Consider the following 12182-nt stretch of genomic DNA (forward strand, 5'->3'; position numbering starts at 1 on the left):
AAAACGTTGCATTATGGTTTTTAGCACTACATACTGTACATGTAACTACTTTTATTACAGAATTAAAACGATTGTGTAAGTCCATGCATCCAAATAAGCTTCAATATATGTATTAGTTGGCAAATATATCCTGAACTGATTGGGTGAAAATTCGTAATCAGGTGCTGAGCATCTAATTCTATAGTGACATACACAGTCATCATAGGAGATCACAGACCTCAGACATCAGCACTTTCCACCAGTCCCAGTCATCGGAAAGGTCCTGATAAGACGTTGATAGGAGCAGTGCTCATTTCTAGCTCATAAGCTGTCAAATTAATTGCCTATTGTGATTGCTGGTGTATAATGTCCATCAACACATGATGCTTTATTCCAGGCCAAATACATAATAATAATATATTTATTTTTTTAAACAGCTTTGAAGATTCATCAGCCGCCATACAAACATAAAGAGTCATATTACTACAAATTGTTTATTGCAATATTCCAATGTATACACAGACTGCTTTTGATGAAACCAGGACTCAGGAGATGGTGAGGTGGAATATCACAGTTTTTGTCCAAAGATCTCCATAGCATCTCCTCATTCTCTGATCTTATTGTGGTATATATGGTATAGCAGCATAGAGGTCATGTAACTTTTTCACCACTGTTCTCATTCAGGTTTATATAGATGTATAAATTACTGCATATGAAAAAAACACATTCGGCATTACAAAATGGCCCCTCTAGATTCTACCGGCAGTGAGGTAGATAAGTTAATCAACCACCTTGTGACTCATCACATGTCACAGAGTACATGGCTTGTATTATTATCACCAAGTATTACTTCCAGAATGTGGCAAAAGGTTACAGCGGGGTACAGTACATTTGATAGGATCATTAAACCTGTAGTGTTTCTCTATTCCGCACCAATTTAACTTAGATATATAAAGGAGTTAAGTGTAAGTACATGCCAAGCCACCTGATGAGCAAACACAGAGTAGTCCGTAAGCTGGGTACACACTGGAGCTATTGGCATATGCTCCGACATCGGAACAAATGCCCTTGAACAGTGATTGCCCGTCCACACTTGCACGAGTTAATGAACGACAAAACGATTACTGTTCAGTCCTTCATTAACTTACCACAGGTCGCTAGCGATATTGCTAGGATTGATTTGCAGCACATCAAACCTAGCGACCGTCACTAGCTACCGCGGAAGCGTGCAGTCTCCGTTACTCTCTGAGCGATGTAGATGAGTTATCGTTACAGAACGGCCCAACATCACTCCAATGTGTACCCAGCTTTAGACTGTTACAGGAGGCCAATGGGTATTCAATTCAATTAACTGTTCAAGTGTGAGGAATAAAGGTATCAGCAACTGTACCGGGTACAGTCACTTAACTTTTATTCTTCTTATGACTGCTCACAGGTTGGAGTAGCTCAGTCATTTGTCTTAGTTTTTTTAGTCAGCTTGTTAATTCATGTATAAAATACCGTTGTACAGTAATAAATCCTGTATGCAGAGATGGCATACTCGTTCATACATGGGAAAATAAAACGCATGAAAACTGATGAGAGCATTAGACATGTTTTAGTGATGCATTTATGATGTGTTTAATGCGCTTTGCACACATACTTAATATATAATATTAGGCACCTCCCAGCAACCAACATCAGACTTCCCTTGGACACCCCATAGAGGTGCGTATGAAAATTAGAGATGTTGGGCCACTTGTGGCAGATAACTGAATACCTCCCTTAATGGGGGGTGGGACAAGCATGCACTTTTTAGGCATTAATTACTGACTGAAGTGCACTAACAGTACAGAGGTGTGACTGAGCCCATACACAATAATTGTGTAGATGATCAAGTTACAAACCAAAGTATGCTATGAAGCGATCACTGAAGGTGAATGGTAGATGACATCACACTACGTATTTTTTTTGTAGCCTTCTGTTCATAAAAATGTTACATGGCCAACACTATCATATAAAACGATGGAACAATAAAAAAAAGTGTTGGGGATAACACCCCCAGCCCCAGGAAAAATAAATAAATTAACCCGTCCATGGGTTGGGTTTGTCCTGAGACAGGCATGTCTTGGCGTCATGTAATGTTCAAATCCTCCTCTGATCACTAATACTTGGCATGGTTATCAATGGCACTATACCAATTTCTCTGCACTGGGGAAAGCTCAGCAGAATTCAGGTTTCAGTCTCCAGACTCCGGCACCATTGCTCTTTCTGTGAAAGGTGCACAACCTACGCAGAAGTTCCCGGAAGACACATGACTGTGAGGGAGATAGTTTGTTCTCAAACTCCCGGAGCACCTCCTGTGTACTGGCTTCACCATCCTCCTGCGCTTGGAATGCTATGAAATTCCTCATATCTGTCAGTAGCTCATCATGTTCAGTGGGGTCTGCCGTGGGAGTTCCAGCTCCTGTCTCATTGTGATCTCTGGGAGGAAGCAGTAAATTATTTCTTGCCTTCATACGAGCAAGCAAAGAGGACGAGGACAATGGAGAGTTACTCGTGTCAGTGGCTGGGAGTTCTCCGCTGAAATAGGAGGGGGCTTCAGTCTTACATCGGTCTTGCTGCTTAATGATCTTGAAGTCCTGGAAGAAAAAATGTAGCAGTCACAGAGCACAATGGACAACCTGGAAAAGTTAAAAAGCAAATGCGTTGTGCAACAATAATAAGCAATATTAGATAGGGAAATATATCCTGTTTCTAAGCATTATCCACAAAGCTAATTTGAAACAAAGCATTCTTCATTTGCACAGGCAACTACATCTGCCTACATATTTATATTTATTACAGAGTGTGAGTGCTGCCATGCTGCTTATCAGGAAAAGGTTACATATCACATCTCAAAGGAAGATAGTGGAATATTGATATTTGATTTTTCACCAAAACATAATTTAACAATTTAACAGTAGTAATTAAACTTTGTTTTAACATGTTAATCCCAAGATTATGACCACCAATCACAAATTTACTGCTCCTGATCCCACCCCTCACTGCACAGCCCCTCTCTCCCATCTACACCTACTCCTGCCCGGACCAAGCTATCTCACTCAGAATCCAGATGACGAAAGCACACTTGAATAGAAGATTGCCCAGAGCATCACACTGCCTGTCGGCTTGCCTGCTTCCCATAGTTCATCCTAGTGCCATATCTTCCCCAGGTAAATGATGCCCGTGGCTGTCCACATGGTGTAAAAGAAAACGTGATGCATCAGACCAGGCCACCTCCGTCCATGGTCCACATGCCCATTGTAGGCGTTTAGCAGTGGACAGGGGTCACACCTTTATATCATAGCAGTATTAGCTATTTCAGCAATGTGTGCTACAATAGCTCTTCTGTGGGAGCGGACCAGACGGGTGTCCTTCCTTGGACCACTTGCTGCCTAATATATTAATGTTATTCACTTGACCCGTCAGTGGTTTTTATGGCATTGTGTTATCCTTATTACTGTAAGGCAATTCCCATTCATGTGACTATTACTGCAGTACATTGCAACTTTGTCAGACATTTGCACTGCAGGGCAGTTAGGAATTCAACAGGTAGAAATCCAGTTTTAGAGAATTTAGTATTACAATGATAAAGCCAGGAGCCATACGTATGTGTTATTACCTTGCATTTGTCCTGGAGGAGCTTGGTTTCTGGGGGATCAGGGCGGAGCAAGAGAGGGTTCTTTTTCTGACCAAATCGCCTACAAGGAAACACAATAAGTAAGCGTCTCACATATAGGAGAAAAATATATGTAATAAACTACAGAATAAAGTTGCATTACCAAACACCACATAAATATTAAATAGAAAGGTGTGGTGGCCAATTTGCTTAATCATGGTGTAGTCTGCCACATCCCCAGGCGGGATTTGTAGGGCGGCCTGAGAAGGAGAACATAACTCTTACACAGTACAAGCAGAAAGCGAGCACCCTTGGCACCACCTACAGGTTAGTACAAGGAATTGTACATTCATATAATTACATGTTTCACTCAAGAAAGAGGTTATTCTATTTCCAAAGATAAAAATTAAAATGTATTTATTGAAAGTCAGCATATTCCCCAGGACATAACAAGTCAGGACAATTGTTTTGTGGGAGTTAGATCAGGAATTTAGGCTGTAAGCTCCAATGGAGCAGGGACTGATCTGAATGATCACACATTCTCTGCAAAGCACTGCATAATATACATAAATAATACATTTACAAACCATGATTAGTTTGGAAACAAGAGAGGTTCTGACTTTTTCACTCACTGTCAATATGTAGTTACTGTAAACATGTCTGGATTACTGCAGTGCTGTATATAGTCCTTCCCTTCCCTATCCCAGACTGCCATAAACACACCTTCACGTTTTTCACATCATGTGTTGTTACCTGTCAAATTGCTTCCTCGTGGCAGAATCCTCTTTCCCCAGTGTCCTTGGTCTGTGTACCAGGGTAAGGTGCACAAATCAAATGGAGTATAAAACTACATCCTGAGGAACGCCTCTGCTTCCTTCCAAAAAGTGTGCCCCCCTTGGACCTCTAGGTATAACAAAACTCTCCTTAATCTTTAACCTGCCGGACTTTAATGATACTGACCAGAATGAGCTCTTTCTACACCTTATATATCTATTGCCAGCTTACCTATTCAATATGGACCCCCCCTTCCATTTAATCTCCTCCCTCTTCTCCTTTTACTATAGGCTAATTACAACCATCTCTTTCTTTATGATAACTGCACTGTAGTTTTCTTCTAATTCAAAAGTTTATTAGCAGTAATTATACACTGCCTTTCTGTTTGACTGACATACTGTATTGCTTAGATTTACTATGTGGTCATATTACTGAATCTGTCATTTCTTTAGTCCTATCAAAAAATAAAATTCTAACAATTACTCTGTCTTTAGCTGCTATGTATAAATGGGAAGTCCAGCCCTCAACTTCTAGATGCTGGTCCAGGTGTATTGCTGATTGTAATGTATGTGTACAGTGTGTTGTGCATGTATGATGTGCAGATAAAGGGAGGAAATCAACAGAATAATGCTGTGTATCCACTAGACGATATAATGAATGATATTGTTATCTTTCAATCGTTCATTATAGCGTCCAGTGGATATGCAGTCAACGAACAGTGATGCGCGCTCCCGCTGGTCGTGGACGACGTCGCTCATCGCTCGTACTTGCAGGGCAACCTGACGATATTGTCAGGTTCTGCAATTACGGGGATGTATTATGTGCAGGTATGCCACTAAATGCTAAGGACACTGCTGCAATACACAGAGGTCTGTGTGACCAATCAGGTAATGAGTTACAGGAGAAAAACCCTGTAGATGTATTTGGTATAATCACTCCTGCAGTGACTAATCCTGTAGTAACTGTTCATACACCGAGATGCTGAAATGCAGTCTAAAATATCTAATAGTGGCAAAGTTAATACGTGCAGGTAAATATAAAGTTATTATTGTGTCACATAACTGTCATTAATTCCAATGTTGCCAGAAAGTGTAATACACTAGAGTAGTAATTGCAGTACTAATAATATTAATGCACTACATATGGAGTGGATATGAGAGCCAGTAGCTTACCATGTGCATATGGCTCAGTCAATAGTTACCGTGATTTGGCATCTCTCAAGCATCTCATTAGTTAAGGAACCATCTTGTAAGGAAACACTCAGTAACACAAAAGAATTTAATAGAGCTCAATATAAAATAGTAAGTTTACGTGTTTATTATGTCTATTATATCTATTTTGTGCAGTTAATACACTATCTATCCTAAATTGTAGGAAAAGTGACTAAATGTAGTGCATTATCTCTCCCTGCTACAGTGTACAGCTTTCCATGTCATACCCCATAGCTTCCCTCTCACCTAGTCCCTGTAGGACCACCTCCATGTGTCCCAGTCCATGTTGGGATCCCAGAGGAGGCGGTGGCACGGCAACGCTGACGGGAGACTTTTAAAGCTCGCAAAGCCTCCTGGGCTACTCTGCTTGCTTCTTCTTCCACCAGCACATAATCTGGGTTAGAGGCATCCATAATAACGTCATGCTTCAGCACACTGTGAATACCTGTGGAAAACAGGGACTGGGTTAGCACGTGCATACAACTCTGCATCAGACTATAATAGACAAATAGTACTAAGCTTTCACAACATTTTGTTAATAGGAAAGCAATAACATATGTGATGGATTACATTTAACACAGCACAGCTCTTTTACTGGGATCAGACAGAGAAACTAAATGGCTCTATTGAATAGAAATGGCTCTCAAAGTGTCATTATGGTTATAATGTTGTTTCTCCTTCACCCACTCTGGGGACAATCCTACCATGGGGATGTAAAGAGGGCACAAAAGCTGGGCACTTAAAAGGTCATATATCCTTTGAGGGCTGAAGTTCCCCTCAGCCGTGGTATCACCTACCAGACTTTTTAAAAAGTTTCTCCAGAACATAATCATCACTTGTCTTTCGGCTTTCCTCCACCGCCTTTGTGAATGGCTTTTGCTTCACTAAATGGGGAATCCTTTTCCCCTCAAACTTGGCGTCTTTCTTTCTCCTCTTCTCCCGGCCCTGGTGTTTCGTTTTAGCTTTGTGCTTGCAATGGCTGCCTTCAGGTGCTGTAGACAAGGTATGTCCACTTTCTTTGTTGACTCCCAAGTTGGTTCCAAGACCGTCTCCTAAACTAGAGTTCGGCTGTAATGCATCTCGATCTGAGGTCTCATTGTAACGAGGAAGGTTGCCATTGCCAGATGGTGAGGGCATACGTGGCACATCTGGCGCACTTATAATGCTAAGTGAGTCCCTTCCAGGCGCACCATTCACATCTATTACTGAATGTTTCTTAGGATGCTTTGAAAGTTTAACATCAGAAAAAGTTCCTGCAAGAGACAAGAGTTTTTACTTACATTTTTGATTTATGTATACTTCCAATACAAATATATAAGACACTGCCTGCAGTTACCATAATCAGGGAGTAGAGAAGTGATACGACTGCATAATCTATTTTTATGTATATATAGATAAAGCTATACATGTTGTATAACACATATGGATGTTGTAAATATAACTGCAGTGATCCCCATTCTGTATCAAGTTACTGCCTATTTCTGTGCTTTATATATAGAAGAGAGGCAGTACAGAGAATGGTGCACAGGTTCATCAGCAAGTAACCGTCTACTGAATAACGTTCATGGTGTTAGACCAAATTAAGGAAGGATTGTGGACATGTACTTATTGGAATAAACATTAGCCTAATAAATGCAGGCAGAAAAATAAAATATATGAAAGTATTTTTGTTGTCTTACTCCATAGAGTATTCGTTCTGCTTAATCAGTACCTGCGAAGATAGCACTGGTTTCTGTCCCTTGATTTGCATCTGGACTGCACAGGGTAAACAGCTCGTACAGGTCATTGGATTTGAAGAAACGTCTCTGCTTTGGGTCTTTCAAAACGCGGTTTGTTAAGAATTGTTTAAAAATTTGCCTAAGAACAAAGAAAAATGTCACTAGCACGTTTATTCAAGTTACGCCTGCGCATAAATATTGCCAATATAAACTGTGCTCTAAACAAAATCCAAACATTTAATGAAAAAATTATTAGTGAAATCTGAAAGATTAGTGTAATGTAGTATGAACACTCAGGGATACAATCATTTATTTAGTGGCTTAAGTAAATACAAACAATAAATAGAGCCCTATACACATCTATACTGTGTAGGGGACGTGATGTGTCATTTAGCCAGTTGTTATCTGTAATATAATATATATATATATATATATATATATATATATATATATGAATGTTTTCTAACGGATATTAAACTGGGAAATATCTTTTAGCGTTCCGTATCGCCGAACAAGGGGATAACACTGACAACAAAAATGTAGGTACAGACTGTATGTAAATCCACAAAAATAAATAAAGTAAGCATTTAGCATAATTATGCGGAGAATACAACAGGGGTGAGGGTCCTGCTCATAAAAGCTAATCATAGACGGGGATCCAAGTCATTAAACGGTTAAGGCAGGATGCTGTGCTCTTTAGTAGAAACACAGGTGGTTTATGAAGTTTTCCTAAAATGGAACGCCATACTGTTATCCTATCCTCCAAATCATAAAAACTGATTGGCAGATAAAAAAAAAAAAAAAAAAGAAACATAATATAACTGCTCTGGATTAATTTAGCTTGTACTGTTTAGTTACTGTAGCCACAGAATGTACATGGGATTTACAAGATAGATGGTTCATTTACTTTGACATCCATTGAGCGTTTGGTGCAAAAAGGTTATTTTAGATTTTTCATCATGCATCTTTATTAGAACGAGGCAAAACGTCATCTTACATGGACGAACATCATCATTCCTGGACAAAAGTCCAGGAATGATGATGTTCATCCATGTAAGATGACGTTTTGCCTCGTTCTGAGTTCCGTTTTTTTGGAGGGAAAAATCCGAACTCCACGTGCAAACTCGAACCTATCCGAGCCTGCACATCCCTAATCTTTATACATATATATATGCTCTGTGGTGTTGTTCTGTCCACACTGGATTGGGTTGTCCTGATGACGGTCCCTGGGAGGATCGAAACGTCGACATTATGGTGATAATTTTAAAGATGTTCCTAATAAAGATGTGATTTTATCTTTATTCTCTACCTGGTGAGTGCCCTTTTTTCTATTTTTGTAATTTTTGATTCTGCCGGATCTCTGAGGAGCACCGCCTACATATGTGACTCACAGTTAAAGCCTTGAGTGCGGACTTACATTATTATATATATATATATATATATATATAAAAATCACAGCGGCTCTGCACTCACCATAATAACTAACAATAATGATAATAAACAGTGGGGTTTTGGTTCATGAATTGATCAATGCATTTAAGCTTGCAGCCCCCTTTGCAACAGGTGTGCTTGGTGACTGTCTCACATTTAAAAGCAAAGTTGTTGTGAGCTTTAAACCTTGATAGCATACCCTGAGTTTAAAACTAATGTGATGGCTATGTCTATGTTATCATTCTGAGCAATAGAGTAGAGACTTGCAGTAAAGTGAGGTCCCGTGACGGGGTCTGCAAGCTTAAATGCATTGATCAATTCATGAACCAAAACCCCACTGTTTATTATGTTTATTATGATTATTGTTAGTTATTATGGTGAGTGCAGAGCCCCTGTGATTTCTATGTAAACAATGTGGTCACATACCATGTTGCACCCCACTCTCCCGACACTCAGTTATACGGCTATGAGAAGTCGCTGAGTATTCCGAGACCATAAGAAACACACAGCTGTAGATGGAATTTTATACAATTCACAGAAATCAGAGAAGACTTCAAATAGTTGAGGGATTGTATTATTCCATATAATCCATAATGAACGCAGAAATTATGACATCCAAAATTATGATTTGTACGATATTATTTACAGGTATCTATACAAATATTATCACTTGTGTATTGTGCGGATGCTAAAACGCTAAGAGACAATTAAACTATGTACCGTGGATGGGATAGGATAAATTAATTACTATTTTAAAGAGCTAAATCAGCCATCCCATACTTTCCCTCCCTGCGATACCATAAGGCAGGGGTCTTCAAACTTTGGCCCTCCAGCTGCTGTGGAACTACACATCCCAGCATACCCTGCCACCGTTTTGATAAAACAACATACTAAAACTGTGGCAGGACATCCTGTGATCTGTAGTTCCACAGCAGCTGGAGGGCCAAAGGTTGAAGACCACTTCCATAAGGGTTGTATGTTTAGAGCATGACTACTGTGCTTGGTGTACCTGTGGTATATCTTTTCTTCTATGGCTCCAGCCGTCACCAACCTGTAGACAGTAACTTGCTTCTTTTGGCCAATTCTCCATGCCCTCTCCCGAGCCTGGTAATAAAATAGCTTAAGGTCTCAATCATAAGAACTAAATACAAATACAACTTCAACACACAAAGGCTAATGTGTCAGGATATTGATCATTTTGTATACAGAAAACAGGTAAGGTTTTTTTTTTATGCGAGTTCCTCAATACCTTCCTTATACAAACACAACTTACTTGGGTGTCTGTGCTGGGATTCCAGTCGGGATCATAGATAATTACTCGGTTTGCTCCAGTCAGATTGACACCCAGCCCTCCAACTCTGGTGGTAAGAAGGAAGACAAAGATCGAGGTGTCCTGAAACACACACAGTCAGGCTGACAACAACAAATCAACAGCTATTTAAGTGGAGCCACACTAAGTGAGGAGCAGTTAAGGTCTGACAACTTCAGAGCACATGCAGTGCACTATAAATAATTACAGCCCATCATTTCCATAAGAAAAGCAAACACTTTATACTTCTGCTCTGTACCTGATTATACCTTGCGATGAGAGGCTGTCGTGACGCAACTGTTGTGGTACCATCCATCTTCAAGTAGGCATAACCCATGCTCATTAGAAACACTTCCAGGATCTGTAGCATCTGACAACAAGAGGGGCTTCACACACAAGAATACATTTACACAACGCTCCTCAAAACAAAGGACTAGGAATTTCCATTGTTTCCACAAAATAATACACTTTACCTGAAAAGGGTAGTACATATAGATTGCTTATTGTGCTGGCACTACCCTACCAGGATATACAGGGCACTACCCTACGAGGAAATTGTAGAAAATGGAGGGCTTGTGATAAAGTTTATAAAAATTAGCTTAGTTTACTTTGAAAAAAAATACAAGTTGAAACTTCAATCATGACCTACTAAGTCAATATCTTGATCTATGTAAAGAGCGTCTATTTCACCATGATCACAAAATGGTGTTGTTCCAAAAAAAAAATTCTGGTTATGGTGGTCAGACTATGGCATTCACTACCACGGGAGTTGGTAACGGAAGATTCATAAACTGGATTTAAAAACTGGCTTTTTTGTGCCTATATAAACCAAATTTGCTGCTAATTAGATCTATAACTGCCTAAATAGCAATATAAATCACAAACTGTAATGAGACCTGCATAAGAAGAATTCTCTGTAGCTATACTTAGAAGATGGCAGCATGTCTCACTGTGAGGGTGTTGTTCTACCTCTCTATAGATAAAAGGAATTAGAATTTACCATATAGTGATAGACTGGAGTCTTTTTTCTAACCCATGTCAGTATAAGTACTCCTAGAAAAAAACATATAATACATGTTCAAGTGAGCTCATTCTAACCTGCCGTGACTGGGTGAATAGAAGAACTCTGTGTCCTTGCCGATGCCAGATTTTCAGAAGTGCCTCCACTACTATCAATTTCCCTGAGCGCTTCCAGTAACCAAACTGGTCACCCTCCTCCAGATCCTCATCTTTGGTCCCTTTCAGGATCTTAGGGCCTCCAGAGAACAGATCTGGGTGATTACAAATCTTTCTCAAGGCAATGAGACCAGGGAAAACCTGTGGGATGCAAATGAGTGAGCTGCTTGCAATCCTACATTGCCAGATATAATATAGGGCTATTAAACTTGGTGAAATGTGAAACATTTTATTGTTTGTATAATGAACACAACACCTAGTAAAATATTTTCAGACATTTTAAATATTAATGATCCCTATAAATATCATACAATTCACACTATATTCTAATCTGCCACTGTAATACTAAAATGTCAAAAAAGATCTTTACCGACCTATGTATCTTTACTGTGTTCATCTACTGTATAATCGTTTACTGTGTCTGTCTAGCACAGTACCCCCCCACCACACTGCTCTCACTGGCTACCCGATGCCCAGTTTCCTTGGTTCACTGTGTATTAAATCACAATAATATAACTTCTGTAACTAAATTTTATATAATCTCATGAAAGTTAGATTGACAGAGACCACTTGAATGATTTTCTCATGCCATTAGGATCGGTCTCTTCTCCTCTATTTGCCCGCTATCCTCACCTGCATGTCTCCATTCAGTATGCCATACACCTCCTTGGAGTCTATGAAGGTTTGGTACACCTCTCTCTGTTCTTCTGTCAGACGGCAGAACAGGACCTATATGAACCGGGGTAAAATGTAGTATTAATAGGACAAATCTTGACCCAATACATAAAATCTGGATTTTTATATTAACATTAAATCCTTTCCTCTGAATTCATTGGGGAACACTGGACATGTGGTTATAGGAGCCTCCATTAGGACCTTGGCACATAAAATATTGTCCAATTATTCAGGCTCCACCTTCTTCTATATCCCCATCCTACAGGGAA

At 39.6% G+C, this 12182-nt stretch overlaps 1 protein-coding gene across 1 annotated transcript in view; it reads right to left on the bottom strand.

Annotated features, from left to right (window-relative positions):
* Positions 1–459: 459 nt before the first annotated feature.
* Positions 460–12182, bottom strand: part of ERCC6 (ERCC excision repair 6, chromatin remodeling factor) — a 37167-nt gene continuing 25444 nt past the window's right edge. Inside the window, exons 12-21 of the mRNA XM_088459777.1 lie at positions 11872–11967; positions 11161–11379; positions 10322–10432; positions 10027–10146; positions 9763–9857; positions 7316–7461; positions 6402–6857; positions 5851–6049; positions 3623–3701; positions 460–2600 (exon numbers count right to left, since the gene is read on the bottom strand). Coding sequence (XP_088315903.1) covers positions 2181–2600; positions 3623–3701; positions 5851–6049; positions 6402–6857; positions 7316–7461; positions 9763–9857; positions 10027–10146; positions 10322–10432; positions 11161–11379; positions 11872–11967 — 1941 coding nt within the window. The 3' untranslated portion in view covers positions 460–2180. The remainder of the gene's footprint in view (positions 2601–3622; positions 3702–5850; positions 6050–6401; positions 6858–7315; positions 7462–9762; positions 9858–10026; positions 10147–10321; positions 10433–11160; positions 11380–11871; positions 11968–12182) is intronic.

The sequence above is a fragment of the Taudactylus pleione genome, unplaced genomic scaffold, assembly GCF_031769625.1.
Source record: "Taudactylus pleione unplaced genomic scaffold, aTauple2 ptg000935l, whole genome shotgun sequence".
Taxonomy (NCBI): Eukaryota; Metazoa; Chordata; class Amphibia; order Anura; family Myobatrachidae; genus Taudactylus; species Taudactylus pleione.